Source organism: Hordeum vulgare, chromosome 3H (genome assembly GCF_904849725.1).
Source record: "Hordeum vulgare subsp. vulgare chromosome 3H, MorexV3_pseudomolecules_assembly, whole genome shotgun sequence".
NCBI lineage: Eukaryota > Viridiplantae > Streptophyta > Magnoliopsida > Poales > Poaceae > Hordeum > Hordeum vulgare.
The window spans coordinates 196,854,568-196,871,602 of record NC_058520.1 but is presented as its reverse complement, the minus strand read 5'-3'; the positions used below and the strand labels follow the sequence as shown (position 1 = coordinate 196,871,602).

Genomic DNA, 17,035 nt, shown 5'->3' with positions numbered 1-17,035 from the left:
TTGGATCTACATGACTGCAAAGAAGGTGGCTCATTATTTCCAAGACCACTCAGTATGTGTCATATCTAATGCTCCGTTGTCGGAAATTCTCCACAATCGGGACGCATCAGGCCGAGTGGCAAAGTGGGCAATGGAGATGCTATACTGCGACATCAAGTTCGAAGCTAAGAAAGCTATAAAGTCTCAAGCTCTTGCTGACTTCATAGCAGAATGGGTAGAACAACAGCAACCGACTCACATCTACTCGGCTCATTGGACCATGTTCTTCGATGGGTCCAAGATGTTGAATGGCTCCGGCATCGGCGTAGTGCTCATATCCCCAAAAGGTGATAAACTCAAGTATGTGTTGCAGATCCATTTTGATTCTTGCAACAACGAAGCAGAGTACGAACCTCTCCTTTACGGGTTGCGCATGTGCATCACACTCGGCGTCCGTCGCCTCATGGTCTATGGCGACTCAGATCTAGTGGTTAATCAAGTAATGAAGGAATGGGATGTAAGGAACCCCACCATGACTGCATACTGCAACGCAATAAGGAAGCTCGAGAAGAAGTTCAAAGGTCTGGAACTTCACCATGTTCCCCGACTGAAAAACCAAGCAGCAGATGAATTGGCAAAACTTGGATCCACACGAAGACCGGTCCCGAGTGATGTCTGCCTCGAGCACATACACCTCCCCTCGGTGAAAGAAGATCCTTTTACAGAGGAACCAGTACAACCGAAGAGCTCAACAGATCAGACTGAAGTCGAGGTCCCCGCTGTGGTTGATTTGATCATGGAGATTCTGGCTGTCATTCACGAATGGACCGTGTCGTTCATCGCGTACATCAGGAGGCAAGAGTTACAAGAAGACGAAGTCCAAGCTAGGCAGATCGTTCGCAGGTCGAAGTCCTTCACCGTCATTGATGACCAGTTATACAGGGAAAGTGTTTCAGGCGTCCTTCAGCGGTGTATCTCTCCTGAGGAGGGGCAGTTAATTTTGGAAGAAATTCACTCGAGAACCTGCGGCATCATGCCTCCTCAAGGTCAATCGTCGCCAAAGCATTCAGAGCTGGTTTCTTCTGGTTGCAGGCGAATGAAATGGCAAAAGATATAGTCGACCGTTGCGAAGGTTGTTAGTTCTATTCAAACAAGTCCCACAAGCCAACGTCTGCGCTGAACACAATTCTTCTTGCTTGGACATTCGTCGTGTGGGGATTAGATACAGTCGGACCATTTAGAATAGGCCCAGGAGGATTCACCCATCTACTGGTAGCAGTCGACAAATTTACCAAGTGGATTGAAGCCAAGCCTATCAAGAAGCTTGATGCCCTTACGGCCATCAAATTTATCAGAGACATCATCGCCAGATACGGGGTTCCACACAACATAATCACCGACAATGGCACAAACTTTGACTCGGACAGGTTCAAAGGTTTTTGCGCAGGCCAAGGTATCCGAGTGGATTTTGCATCCGTCGCGCACCCCCAAACAAATGGACAAGCGGAGCGGGCGAATGGACTCATTCTTCAAGGGTTGAAACCTCGACTCCTGCGGGAAGTTGGACATGCAGCAGGCGCGTGGGTCACCGAGGTGCCTTCGTTGATGTGGGGCCTCCGAACAACTTCGAACAGATCGATAGGGCGATCCCCGTTTTTCCTCGTTTATGGAGCACAGGCAGTCCTTCCGAGTGACTTGCTTCACAACTCTCCACGAGTCGAACTCTTCTCCGAAGCCGAAGCAGAGCAAGCCAGGCAAGACGGAGTGGACCTTTTAGAAGAGGAGCACGAGATGGCACTGATCCATTCAACAATTTATCAACAAGATCTGCGACGATTTCATGCGCGGCACGTCAGGAGCCGCACGTTCCAAGCAGGTGACCTGGTGCTCCGAGTGAATCAACAGAGACCACACAAGTTGGCTCCCGCCTGGGAAGGACTGTTCATCATTTCTAAGGTGCTGAACAATGAAGCATATCAACTCTACAACCTCGACAGGGAAACGGACGAGCCGCGAGCATGGAATGGAGATCTAATGAAGCGTTTCTACACATAACCGCCGACAGAGACAATGTAAAGAACAAGTATCATCGAAGTAATACAAAGCAGATTGATTTCTTGCCGATTCAAAATTCTTCCGCGTTTGCAGACTCCGGTCTAAAAAACCAACTCCGGGTGTGCACTAAAAGTCACACTCGGGGACTTAGCTGTGATCCAGAGTCGCCTAAGTAAACAACTCGCTCCGAGTGTGCACAAAAAGTCACACTCGGAGACTTAGCTGCGACCCAGAGTCGCCTAAGTAACAACTCGCTCTGAGTGTGCACGAAAAGTCACACTCAGAGACTTAGCTGCGACCCAGAGTCGCCTAAGTACAAACTCGCTCCGAGTGTGCACGAAAAGTCACACTCGGAGACTTAGCTGCGACCCAGAGTCGCCTAAGTAACAACTCGCTCCGAGTGTGCACGAAAAGTCGCACTCGGAGACTTAGCTGCGACCCAGAGTCGCCTAAGTAACAACTCGCTCCGAGTGTGCACGAAAAGTCACACTCGGAGACTTAGCTGCGACCCAGAGTCGCCTAAGTACAAACTCGCTCCGAGTGTGCACTAAAAGTCACACTCGGGGACTTAGCTGCGACCCAGAGTCGCCTAAGTAAACAACTCGCTCCGAGTGTGCACGAAAAGTCACACTCGGAGACTTAGCTGCGACCCAGACTCGCCTAAGTAACAACTCGCTCTAAGTGTGCACGAAAAGTCACACTCGGAGACTTAGCTGCGACCCAGAGTCGCCTAAGTACAAACTTGCTCCGAGTGTGCACTAGAAGTCACACTCGGAGACTTAGCTGCGACCCAGAGTCGCCTAAGTAAACATCTCACTCCGAGTGTGCACAAAAAGTCACACTCGGGGACTTAGCTGCGACTCAGGGTCGCCTAAGTAAAAAAGCTTCCTCCGAGTGTATACTCGATATACACTCGGAGGCTTAGCAGACCCTCATAAAAACTCATGTGGATGTGAAGACAACTGACAACTACATGAGTAACAACTCGCTCCGAGTGTGCACGAAAAGTCACACTCGGGGACTTAGCTGTGACTCAGAGTTGCCTAAGTAAACAACTCGCTCCGAGTGCGCACTAACAGTCACACTCGGGGACTTAGCTGCGACCCAGAGTCGCCTAAGTGAACAACTCGCTCCGAGTGCGCACTAACAGTCACACTCGGGGACTTAGCTGCGACCCAGAGTCGTCTAAGTAAACAACTCGCTCCGGGTGTGCACCAAAAGTCACATTCGGGGACTTAGCCGCGACCCAGAGTCGCCTAAGTAAAAACTCGCTCTGAGTGTGCACCAAAAGTCACACTCGGAGACTTAGCTGCGACTCAGAGTCGCCTAAGTAAACAAATTGCTCTGAGTGTGCATTTCAAGTCACACTCGGAGACTTAGATGCGAACCAGAGTCGCCTAAGTAAAAAGCTTCCTCCGAGTGGGCACTCGAGATACACTCGGAGGCTTAGCAGACCCTCATTGAGGCTCATGTGGATGTGAAGACAACTGACAATTACATGCTCCGCATGTTTGCCATTGGCTTCACCAAGAGACGCCCAAACAAAAACCACGAGCCAAAATCGTGTCAAAAAAAACTCAGCGAAAGAAGAGCAAAAGATCCGGTTCGAATGCAAATCGGCTCTGCGATCAGTCGGCTCGGTGTGAATCAAGTTTATCCACACCGAGCCACGAATGTACCGGCCAACAGCAGTGGCCAAAGTTTAATACAGACTCCACTTGGCATACCGAGGTAAATGTGCATTCAGCATAAAGTTTATCAAGCGTCACCGGGACTGGCAGGCTCCACAAAGGTGTCGAGGTCGATTCCATCTGCAATCCGAGTGGCTGTGTCGAGGAAGGTCTCCATGAAATCTTCAAATCGAAGCTTCTTCGTGTTGGCGACCTGCAACATCTTCAGCTTGTCTTCACGGGCTTCCTTGCAGTGCACTCGGACCAGAGACAGCGCCACGTCCGCACCACACCGAGCGGCAGACTTCTTCCATGCTTGCACTCTGCTTGGAACGTCCTCCAGTCGAGTCATCAACCCCTCTATCTCGTTCCGGGAGTCATCTTCATGCCACAGCTCTTTGTCGATTCGGCCGACAACTCTTCTCAGGCGACCAATGAAAGGGCCCACCCTGTTAAGGCGAGAATGCACTCGGAACATGTCCCGGTTAGCTTCATCGCCGAGTGGAACATTCGGAACAAGCGACCGTTCAATTTCGGCTGTTTCGGCCTCAACGTCCCGACAGAAATCCGCAAAGAAAAGACAAGCAGAAAATAAGCGCGGAGTGAACTCCAAAGTCAAAAAGCACTCGGCAAGAACTTACCACCAAGCAGTGCGACCATCTTCTTCGCTCAGTCGCCGATGTAGTTCTCCTGCGCTCTGCACCAAGTGTTCATTACCTTCAGCTCGGCCATCCAGTCAGATCTCTCCTTCTTCATTTTTTTCTACCTCGGCTACTAGTGCCTTGTTAGTCTCCCGAGATTCCTCCAAAGATTTCTCTCGGTCAGCGAGAGCCTTCTTCACGCCAGCCAGGTCATTCACAGCCACCTCCAAGTCCGTAGCAAGTTGAGTCTTCTCAGCCTTCAGAGCATTATATGCCGAGCCCATTTCACAAGTCTTGTGTCAAAGAGACACAAAGGGAGGATCAGGTTTAGACAATCGGGACGCATCAGCCACATTCAACAAGGGAAAAGTCTCGACAGATATGACAAATCAATCAAAACTCAAAATTCTTCAGACCCCTGCTGATGCAAGCAATCGACAGCGGTCTCGAGGACTACACCCAGTGGGTTCACTGAGAGTGACCCCACTGGTATGAAGCTCGAACAGGTCGGTCCCATTGAGCTCCATAGCAAACCAACAACACTATGAGTAACACTACTCTCGGAGACTACACCAAGTGGGTGCACTCTGCGTACCCCCACTGGTACCATTCGGGCAGATCAACTGTGATGGAAAATACATATAAAGACAACTGTCGGTGCAAGCACTCGACAGAAGTCTCGGGGACTACACCCACTGGGTTCACTCAGAGTGAACCCACTGAAAAATCAACCTACTATATCCAAGTATCTCGCTGAAACCCCCAGTGGGTACCAAGAGGAATGTAAACACTTACTGGTGCACTTACTCGGATATCACCCCGAAGCTCCAAGCTCTTCTGGTATAGAGAAGCGATGGAGTCATATGCTCCCTTGGCGTCGCCCACCATCAGCTCCACTTGCACCATGGCGTCCTTGGCGGCTCCTACCTGATCCTCCGGGAGGCGTCGGGCATCATATTGAACAGCCGACGGACCCGGCGTTGCAGAAGGCTCCATGTGAGTCCAATCGGATACTGAAGGAAGATGGAAGAACAAGACACTTACGCTGAGGCGACCGGAACAGCGATCCTCATCTGGGGCAAGGCTTTCCGAGGTTTAGACCCGCTAGGTTTTTCCACCTTGGACGGCTGGTTCACGGGTTCGGCAGAAGCACCCTTGGTTCTCTTCACACTCCGAGCACTCGGGGCCATGGGAGGAGCTGGTGGAGCACTCGGGGCTGCGGGAGGAGCCGGCGGAGCAGCGGGGTCATGACGGCGCTTGGTTCGGTGCTCTGGTGGTGAGGGTGACGAGCTCTGCTCTCCACTCTCCTCCTCCTCCTCTTCCGTCTCCTCCTCCGTCTCTCCACTGTCAGAGACGTACTCGGCGCTATCCGCGCTGCCCTCCATGTTGCCTTCCTCTTCCTCGACTAGATTCCCATTCGAGACTGCAGAATGCTAGTTCGTCCACTCCTGCACAAAACACAGTCGACAACGTCAGTCAGCAAGACAAGAAAAGCAATAAAGCTGAGAAGGTTAAAAGCACTCGACAACATGTACTCACCTCATTCGGAGGAGGATTTTCGGCGCGGAAGGGCTTCACCCGCCGAGCTCCCACGGGGTTATCACATGTGCCTGTGATGCTGCGGACCCACGCACTCACAGTCTCCCCGCTCATGTCCTCTGGATGAGACCGAGTGGTATCCGAAGGCCCCGTGTAATGCCACATAGCATGGTCTCGGGCCTGCAGCGGCTGGATGCGCCGACCTAGAAAAGTCTCCAGCAGGTCCATGCCGGTGACTCCCCTCCAGACGACGGCTATCAGCGCATCGACCAAAGGATGGATCTGGGTTCTTTCTCCCTTAGAGAGCGCTAGCTTCCTGGGAGGGCCGGGACGGTCTAAACTGAAAGGTGGCAACCCACTCGAAGCATTCGGGCAAGCAATGTCCTGGCAATAGAACCAAGACGATTGCCAGTTCCTAACTGACTCGGATAGCTGGAGGGAGGGATAGCTACTCTTTGTTTTCTTCTGAAAGCCTAAACCCCCGCAGAGCTGGAGGATGTGTGTCTTATCATCCGACTGGCTAAGCTTCTTAACAGTTTGGGATCTAGCGGAGAAGACATATTTAAAGAGCCCCTAGTGGGGAGGACATCCTATGAAGCACTCGCAGAGGGTGAAGAACGCGGAAAGATGAGCTATTGCATTCGGAGAAAAGTGATGGAGCTGCGCCCGGAAGTAATTCATGATACCTTGGAAGAAAGGATGGGGAGGCAAGGAGAAACCTCTGGCCACGTGGCTGAGCAGCAGAACACGCCCCCCCTCCTTCGGCGCAGGCTCCGTCTCGCCTTCCGGCAGCCTCCAGGACTTGTTGGCGACCATGCCGTGCTCCACCAGCTCCAGCACGTCGTTCTCCGTCACCGAGGAGGGGAGGAAGTCCCCCTGGATCCAGCCCGCCGGCAACGCCCGCTGCTGCCGCTGAGTGGAGGCCGCCCCCTTCTTCTTCTTCTTCTTCTTCTTATACTCCTCGAGCTTGCTGGTCTGCACCTTCGTCATGGCGAGGACGACGGATCCGCAGAGGAGGAGAGGTAGGAGGTGGCTTGGGATGTGCACAGAGTTGCGGGAGGAGCGAGATTAATGGGAGGAGGATGAGCAGCGCAACAGGAAGGTCCGCCGGGGGAGCTTTAATAGGCCCCCGACTAAGTCACTTACAGGTGGACCCAGGATCTTATCCCCCCAACCGGCCGCTGCAAGATTAGTGGAGAAGATAACGGCATGGTAATCGAGGAGGCAAAACCTACTCGATGGCGATGTCGTCATCCCCGCTGAGCGTGCGGCAACTGAAATTTGAGGATCCCGGAAAATCCGGCGCTGTCAGTTTGACCAGTCACGCCGAAAGATTCTGCGGAAGCACTCGGTCCCTCACGGTTCGTTTCACTGGCATATTCACTCGGATCACTAACTGAAAAGATAAAATGGATCGAGGCAAACAACGCTAAAGTCACCTCAATACCAGTCGGCTCCAAACTCCGGACATCACTTCATCGTTCCAACCCCGATCCATTCGGGGACTAATGATGGGGTTATAGTCCCAGGGTAGGGTCATAGGTCTGCCCTATAGGTCCTACCCAAGGACTAATATTCAAGGAAGACAAAGCCCTTAGATAGTTCCGACTGAACTAAGGGCGCCCCCATCATCCAGTCGGCAACGATCCACTCGGAGCATATCTAACGTACCGACTGGAATTCACTCTGTACATCGTAACCTCCCACGAGGGCAACAGTCATACGTTTTCATACACCATTATTAGCATTTAAAAGCTTACGTTACTGGTAATGTAAGCTTTTACTCGCCACTATTCCACCCCAGTCCACCGGGCCATTATGAAGGGCAGCGCACTCTATATAAGCCGCCCTTCACCACTGGTACGGGGGTTGGCACTTGTTGTAATCCTATAATTCACTCGACACAAAGCTCCCAAGAGCACTGAGACGTAGGGCTTTTACCTCCACCGTAGAGGGGCCTGAACTCATACATCCTCGCCGTAGCTAAGGCTCTGCCCATATACTTTCATACCCCATACTTCTACTGTCAGACTTATACCCACGACAGCTGGTTTATTCGTGAGACGTTTCGGTGTTTTAAAATCTTGTGTCGGGCTACAAACCTCCCTCTCACCCCCACCTAGCACATCTACATAGCCCACCTAGGCCATCCCTAGCCCCCTCCGCTTCCGAACCGCACGATCGAGATCCGACGGTCCGAAAACGGTTGAAAACCCCCTAACATAGCCCATCCTACCTATATAAGGAAGCCTCTAGTCCATTTATGGAAAACCCTAGCCTACAGCCTCATCCCACCTCGTAGCCGCTGCCCACCTCGTTTTCACCACCGGCGACCCAGCCATCGCCACATGGCACGCAGCTACGGGCCAACCACCACCTGAGTCGGCGCCCCAGCCAACCGGGAGCTGCCACGTCGCTCCCTACCCGGCTCCCCACCACTCCCGCCCGTCGAGGCCCATCTTGGGCCCTCCCGGGCCCAAACCAGCATCGCCGCCGCCCGCAGTCTTCCCCAGCCGCCCGAGCTAGGGGCTCTCGAGCTCCCTTGTCGCCTCGCCGTGCCTCCATCTCCGGCCACCGCCCGCGAGCAACTCTCCCTCGCCGCAGCTGCAGTAGGCTGGTGCCCCACCCCCTCTCTCTCCTTCTTCCTCCTCTCTTCCTGTGCTCTAACCCCCTGCGGCCTCTCTCTCCCCTGTAGGAGCCGTCGTTCGATTTCCTCAATCAAGCGCCGAGGCCATCGGGAATGGACGTATCCGGGAGGCCCCGTGTCTGATCTGTCATCTCCCATCGTCCACCCCCGTCGCCGTCAACCATGGCAAGTGTCGCCGCTGCTGGCCCTGCCTCTTGCTCTGGAACGAGCGAGGAGGACGATGACAACCGCGTGTGGCTCTTGGGCCGCCTTGTGCGCTTGTGCCGCGCCCCGCCCCTGGGCCCGCACCTCCGGGGTCAGGGAGTTGCATGATCTCATGGTCTTAGAAAGAGATACTTGACATGAACAAAGTTGTAGCAATAAACTAAGTGATACAATCATTTGCTAAGCTTACGGTTGGGTCTTGTCGATCACATCATTGCACTAATGGTGTAACGGTGTTATCAAATGATAACTCATGTCTATGATTAGAAAACCTTAATCATCTTTGATCAACGAGCAAGTCTAGTAGAGGCTCACTAGAGAAACAGTGTTATATATATATATATATATATATATATATATATATATATATATATATATATATATATATATATATATATATAAGCGAAGATATAAAGTTACGTTGGAGCAACTTCAGTCAGCGATGCACGTTATGTGTTGGGATCTGGTCTCTTCTCTTTCCTCTTTTTCATTTCCTATATATTCGGTGGTTAATTGTTGTTTACAAGAAAGTTCAAGAAATAGAAAGCCTCTTTGGTAATTGACATCATCCAAAATTTAAGAAATAGATACCTTATCTACAAGAAAGTTCAGATCTCGATGCAAACAAAGCGTCCAGATAACAACCAACCTAACCAGTGTTGATAGCAAATCCATGCTCTCTCTCTCTCTCATGAACATGGAAATATGATTATAACCAATTTATTATTGCCTCTAAGGCATATTTCCAACATTTTCTCCCCCACCTTTGTTCATCCCCACTTGAGAGAGGAGCTCCCAAGGAAACGCCGCCCACCCTTGTCGAACCAAAGAGGGGTGATGATGCGCACCACGAACTCCATTCCCGCCGCAAACAAAGGCGCTGAAGCCCCGCACACCGTCGCCTTGGTCCTGCAACCCCGCACAAGGGTGACGCTCGACGCAACACACAGGCAAGAGATGACCGCCCGTTTGGTGTTGCCGGCGATGCCGTAAGACGCCCGTCGATGATCGCCAATGTTGCAAAGCGGCAACATCTCCATAGTCGCACGGATACGAGACAACTCGTTCACGACTGTCATACTACGATGCAACTTCGTCGGCGCTACTGGTGCCATAAGTCATTGGCCACGAAGTTGTAATGGAGCGCTCGTCGGCGGCTTCCTCGTGCTCAGCGGCACTCGTGCGATGATTTTCCTAGTGTAGCATGGCATCGCTCCCTGACGGCTCGATGCAGCATTGCCGGTGGCTCGAGGCAGCATCTCCGCCAGCTCTCGGAGGAAGCTCGGTGATGCATTGGAGCGCTCGCCAACACCTTCGAGTGCTGCATCACTGCGCTCTCCGCGGCTCCACGTGCCGCATTTCAGCGCTCATTGGTGGCTAGGCACGGTGCTTTGGTTTTGCAATGGAGCTCTCGTCGTGGCGGTTCTTTGGTGTTGTGATGGATGCTTGACCGGCGGTGTTGTGAGATCGAAACAAAGGGGACTGGTTAGACATGATGTAAAAAAGAATGATCACCGTGCTTTGACGTACCTAAGGGTTAGAAAGAATGAATTGATTGACGGTGTTGTGAGATCGAAACAAAAAGAGCTGATTAGACACGATGTAAAAGAGAATGATCAATTGTACTTTAACGTATCTAAGGGTTAGCGACTGATCCCTAGAATTAATCCGATGATTTCGTAGCGGCGGCAGTCTACGCATCTGGTGGATCCAGACCCGTTAGGTAGGCAGAGCTTCACCTGTCCCTGATCGCATCGACCCTAATAATGCCTTATTACTACTACTAGTGATCGCTTAGGGAACTCTTTTACAGCCTCACTGATGTAAGTCCCCCATCTCAACTAGGCCTACAGGTCATAACAAGGGCCAATGCTATGATCATATCACGGCAAAATTGACAAAAATGACCCCTGGGGCGAAAGAACTCACGGATTGACCCCTCGGGGGAAATAATTCACCGGCCTGACCCTTTTGTGTGGCGCCCGACACCTAGGCGCCACACTGTACTGTGTGACGCCTAGATGTTAGGCGCCACACCCCCGACCACGTGGCAGGGAGGGGCCCACCCCCAGGCAGTGTGACGCCTAAGCCTCAGGCGTCACACATTGTAATGTGTGGCGCCTGACGCTTAGGCGCCACACATTGACTTATACAGCCACCGGGCCAGCCCCCTCCCCACCCCCTCCCTCATTCCCCTCCCCCAGCCCCTCTCCCAGCCACTGCCCCTCCCTCAAATCCTTCTCTACATCACCAAATCTGAAGGTTTGGAGTGGGCATTTGTTGTCCAATCACTCCCCTAAGGTAATCCCCACCTCTCCCCTCATTCTCATCCAAAGGAAAATCTTTTGTGTTCTTTTTTTTGCAAATTTGAGGAAACCCTAGTTTTTCATGAAATGTGGGATGTATATGATATTGTTTTATTTGTTTGTATGTTAGGATAAGGGGTATGATGGGGTTAGGATTAGGGTTGTTTGGATGTGTGCATTATGGTTGTTTTAGGGTTAGGCTATGGTTAGGCTAGGGTTAGGGATGTTTGGTTGTGTTAGGGTTATGATGGGGTTAGGGTTATTTGGAAGTTAGGCTATGGTTATTGTAATTGTATGATTGCTCATAAAAAGGTTCTATGTTTTTAGGAATGGGAAGAACATGTGTTTATGTTCATTACGTGGACAAGGATGCCTTTTTAAAAGGCAATATTAATCCGGACCCGGATGAGCTTGACATGGTGTTCGATTTGTGTCCTAGCTATGGTGAATTGTTGGAACAAGTCCGAAAGGATTTGAATTGGATGGACCCTAGTGATGTAGTTGAGTTTGTTGGTAGGCATAATGTGGGATTCGGAATGCACATTCGTTGGAAGACCATGCGTGTCAACTCCGAGCAACGTTGGCTTGCATACAAGGATACGGTGGCCGAATCACTAGACAAGGCTCTAGAGTTATTTGCCATGAAAACAAATGTTCCTAACTTGTTGGATTTGAACCGGGTTTCCTCTTCGATTGTTGAAGCTATTCCTGCAACCATCAACGAAGAGGCCAACATTGAACCTCTTTCTTGTGTGTATGAGGCTAACGAAGAGGTCAACATTGAACATGAACCATTGGTAGAGGCTAATTATGAGCACTATGATGATGGTAATGTTCTTCATGACAACAATCTTGGTGATTTGGACAAATATAATTTGCAAGAGACAATGGACCATTCCATTCCGTACTCACGTGGGTATGCCTCTGAGTCTGACGATGAGGGTCCCGATGAAGAAGTTGATGAGGAAGGGTTCACGGCAAAGGAGGCTGAAGCTTTCACGAAGGTATTAAAGCGTGATCACCGGACACCATTGTTCGAGGATCTTAGCCTTGCGGATGAAGCCGTGGTTGACGGAGGCGAAGGCATATTGTTTGGAGTTAGGCCACCTTCTCATCGGGACACACATGGAAAGAATATTATTTTGCCGGGGTCAAAGTTCGAAACATTCTTTGAACTGAAGATGTGGTTGGATGAATATTCTGTTACGCATTACAGGCCACACAAAGTTGTTCATTCAAACATGAAGATGCGTTACACGGTTGCATGTGAGGATAGAGGTTGTCCTTTGGATTGTCCGTGCAAGACCATGGAAAGGAGGGCCAGGATGGAACATTGTCAGTTGTATGCCTCACATGTGTCAAGGCAAGAGGGTTGATGGTGCCCTATCGTCGCAAAGCCATAGACAACTAACCTCCGAGTTCATCGCTTATAGGCTTTCCAACTCCATCTCCTCTCTTCCTACAATGAGCATAAAAAGCGTACAAGACCTTGTGAAAGCCCTCTTTCACTACGAGGGTGAAAGCCCTCTTTCACTACGAAAAAGATAACAGAGAGTACTTAATACTAACAATTTATTACCTGCCGATACAAGTAAGCCAGTGCGGCCGAGCCCCAGCTGAACTTGTTGTCCAAAACAGTCAACGCCTTCAGCCACATCCATGGAGCATTCTTGCCTGTGCCGTCCGCAAAGATAGTCCTAGAGATGACGTACCACATGTAGACGCGAGCATACCTCTGGATCACCTCGTCATCTGCGTCCTAAGGACAATGAGAAAAGTTGGCGGCAATCCAAGTGAAAGTGGCGCCGACAGGGACTCTATCTTTCTTCCCTCCATCTTCCACCTCCGGCTCCTGCGGCGACATACCAATAAGAGCCTCCATTTGATGCCGCCATCCCTCAGAATCAGTGCTCATACATAGTGGCTTCCCCTCGATGGGAAGAGCGGTGATCATGGAAACATCTTGAAGAGTAACCGTCATCTCTCCGGTCCGGAGGTGAAAACTATGTGTCTCCGGCCTCCAACGATCAATGAGTGTTGTGACTGCCGCAGCGTTCAGATTGGGAGTTGACCGACTCACAAGCTGCACGAATGGAAGGAGTCCCGTCATCTCGATGTACGGGGTGTACCGCTCATCGTAATGCATTACAGAGGATGCCCCATGAGACCGGATCTTCAAGGGCGTAAGCTCCTGCAAACATATAGGAGAAGAAGATATCAAGTGCTTATTACATTTTCAAAAAATTACTAATCTACTAATCATTTTCTACTTACCATCTTCTTCTCCGACATGAAATAGGCCCGGTGTTCAACGTCATAAACATCATTCAGAAGCCACACCATCCTACAAATCACAAAAAATTACTCATTTACTCATATTCAAATAAGACTCATATACTCATATGAACTACTACTAATACTAACTACTACCACTAACTACAAACCAAAACCTAATGCAATTCCTATACCTACTACTACTACTAACTACTAACTAGTCATATACTCAACCAAATCCTAACTCATATACTAACTAGTCAAATCCTAACTCATATCCTAATACAATTCCTATACCTACCACTACTACTAACTACTACTACTACTAACTACTACTACTCACTATTCATATACTCAACCAAAACCAAAACCTAATGCAATTCCTATACCTACTACTATTACTAACTACTAACTACTCATATACTCAACCAAATCCTAACTAGTCAAATCCTAAGAACCTACTCAAATCAATCTACTAAAATCAATCTACTCAACCAAAACATAATAAAATTGGATAGAAGGATGGGAAAGGAAAGGGATGGGGGAGGACATTACCTTGGGGGATCAATCCAAGGAAGAAATCCTCAGATCTGAAGGAGATGGAGGAGGGGATTAGGGAGGGGATGAGAGCCAGCGCCGCAATGGAAGTTTCTGTTTGAATGAGGGAGGGGGTGGGGAGGGGGTGGGGAGGGGGCTGGCCCGGTGGCTGTATAAGTCAATGTGTGGCGCCTAAGCGTCAGGCGCCACACATTACAATGTGTGACGCCTGAGGCTTAGGCGTCACACTGCCTGGGGGTGGGCCCCTCCCTGCCACGTGGTCGGGGGTGTGGCGCCTAACCCCTAGGCGTCACACAGTACAGTGTGGCGCCTAGGTGTCGGGCGCCACACAAAAGGGTCAGGCCGGTGAATTATTTCCCCCGAGGGGTCAATCCGTGAGTTCTTTCGCCCCAGGGGTCATTTTTGTCAATTTTGCCTCATATCACATGGCAGCGAGAAAAGAAAAGAGGGGAAAAAACGAACACTCGCCGACGGCAAGGCGATCTATCTCCTGACGCCACCACCTCCAGCCTCGAGAGTCCAGATCCAAATCCGAACCCTAGTCCCCACGGGCTCTCATGGATAATTTCTTCAACTCCGTGTTCTCCGCTGCCGCCGCCGGCGAGCACGAGGAGGAGGAGGGCGAGGAGGAGGAGCGGGAGGGCGAAGCAGCGGAGAGGGACGGGGGAGGCGATTCTGGTGGCGGGTGGAGCTTCGGTGGTCTGATGAAGACACTCGCCGAGGAGATTGAGGGGCAGCGGGAAGAGCAGGAGGAGGGCGGGCAAGGCGGCAAGGCGGCTGCGGAGGAGGTGCAGGGGGAGGAAGCGGGTGGCTCCGGCGGCGGATGGAGTTTCGCTGGGCTGATCAAGACGCTCGCGGAGGACTTGCCTCAGCGGGACGAGCAGGAAGCCGCGGAGGATGAGGACGACGAGCGAGAAGCCGAGGCTCCGGAGGAGGAGGAGGTGGGGGAGGATGGTGTTTCCGGCGGCGGGTGGAGCTTCGGGGGATTGGTGAAGACGTTCACGTCGCGGTCGGAGTCGGTGCTCGAGGGCTACCGCCGCGACCTCCAGGACCTCGGGTCCGGCCTGCGGGTCGAGACCACGGCCCTTCGTGCAGCCGCTGCGCGGGCTGCGGCGGCGCTCCCTGGCGCGCTCGAGGCCGGTGCGTCCGTTGCTTCCGACAGGCTCGAGTCTGTCGGACAGGCTGTCGATGACCTTGGGGCCGCCGCTGCAGGACTTCTCTCCCATGCCAACGAGGCGCTCCGATCCGTGGACGCTGATGGCGAAGATGGGACCGGCGACGGCTCATCCCAACTCTCTGAGTCCGCCTCCGGAGCCTCCTGGCGTTCATCCCTTCCATCCAAGAAGTACACCCGTTTTGAGGCACAGGTTCTGGCGCTGCGTGCCGACCCTACCACGTTCACCGAGGAGCCTGAGGATGTCGAGGGGTTCAGCAGGTGGCAGGAGACATTCAGCGTCGAAGAGAGAAAAGATGAGATTGAGGGCGTCCTCCGGGAGAGTCCTGGGTTGGAGAGCTTCGTGGAGAGGCTTGTGCCGTCGGTGGTAGCCTATGACATGTTCTGGTGTAGGTATTTCTTTGCGGTGGACAAGCTCAGGCAAGCAGAGGATGTCCGCACCAAACTCGTAAGCAGGGCCATGTCGAAGGAAGACGAGGAAGAACTCAGCTGGGAGGTTGATGATGACGAAGATGATAATCAAGGTGATCACAAACAAGGCACTGTCACAATACCAGAGAAGAAAGAGGAGCAAATTGATGACTCTGTTAGCCATGAAGCAGAGGTTGAGGGAAAACAAGAAGTTGTGAATGAAAAATGCGCAGCAGAAGATCAGGCAATGATTTTTGCGGCGACAAAGGATGATAATGGTGAATCCAGCGGTGAGGCGTCGCCACCAAAGTCAAGCAATGGCATTGGGCAGGAAGAGAACACTGAAGCTGGCGACTTATGTAAGGAGAGTGATTTATCACTGATGTCTCGACCATCAGTGCAGGAAGAAGATCTTAGCTGGGAGGAGATTGAGGATGTTGACGATCAAGGTGAGAAGAAAGGGGGGAGTCCATGGTCAAGCCCTAGTAGCAAAGTGGAGGATATCCGAAAACGGTTTAACTCTGTGGAAGATGATGAAGACCTAAGTTGGGATGTCGACGAGTAAAGAGAGAGAAAAAATTGCGCACTCCTAAACTTTGTGCTCTAAAAAGCCTCAAGTTAAAGATGTTTCCATAGATTTAACCTGTTTTTTCTCAAATGGGATCCTGGTAGTGTTCATAAAAATTCTCTTGGAGTTCTGTCATACACTGTGAATACTGTGATGGTACACTGGCAATTCAAACTCAATGGGGCTGTATTTTGATTACTCCCACTGTAAGAACTTAACAGAATGGTAGTGATCTTCTGTTATGGTTAATAACTTCTTTGCGGTTAGTGTCGACTTACTTCTAGTTGAATCTTTACCAGCCTTTTGTTTGAATGTGATACTCCATTCGTTCCTAACTATAAGACCTTTTAGAGATTTCATTATGGACTACATACGGAGCAAAATAAGCGAATCTACACTCTAAAATATGTCTATATACATTCGTATTTAGTTCATAGTAAAATCTCTATAAGGTCTTATATTTCGGAACGGAGGGAGTACATTAGATCATTTGCATTATGCACTCATTGTGAGCGGCTTACCACATGCTTTTGATATAGGTGGTTGCTATATTCAGCTGTTGCTTACTGAAGGTAACTTGACTGGACTTCATAAGTTATTCTGCACTCCTGTGTCACATTTGCAGTGCTTGAAGGCCATTTGGAAATTTGGTTTCATAAAGACAACATTTTCACTGACGTTGTTATATCTTTGGGTCATTATATTTGTTTCCATCTTTTCAATTTGTCTTTGGCATAGCTGTGATACGATCGTCTTTCTTCTTCCTGATGATGCAACAATGTGAAATTTTATCCAGTTTCAGTATAGCTAGTAATATTAGTTCGCTGCTAGATTGTATCTCTACTACTACCTCCGTCATGGTTTAGAAGGCACGGTAAGATTTACGTGCATTTCCAGAATAGACAAGGTTTAAGGCGCATTGCATTTACTCCTAGCAGCTAATTAGTACTCCGTTTTACTTTTTCTATATGGATGCGTAGTGTGAATGCTATTTTTCAACTCATTTTAC

At 50.6% G+C, this 17,035-nt stretch overlaps 1 protein-coding gene across 1 annotated transcript; it reads left to right on the top strand.

The window, feature by feature from the left end:
* The first annotated feature begins 14,314 nt into the window (after positions 1 to 14,314).
* Positions 14,315 to 16,303, top strand: LOC123443501 (BSD domain-containing protein C22A12.14c-like). The gene has a single exon (XM_045119886.1). The coding sequence runs from the start codon at positions 14,431 to 14,433 to the stop codon at positions 16,021 to 16,023; it is 1,593 nt and encodes a 530-aa protein (XP_044975821.1). The 5' UTR covers positions 14,315 to 14,430; the 3' UTR covers positions 16,024 to 16,303.
* The last annotated feature ends 732 nt before the right edge of the window (positions 16,304 to 17,035 follow it).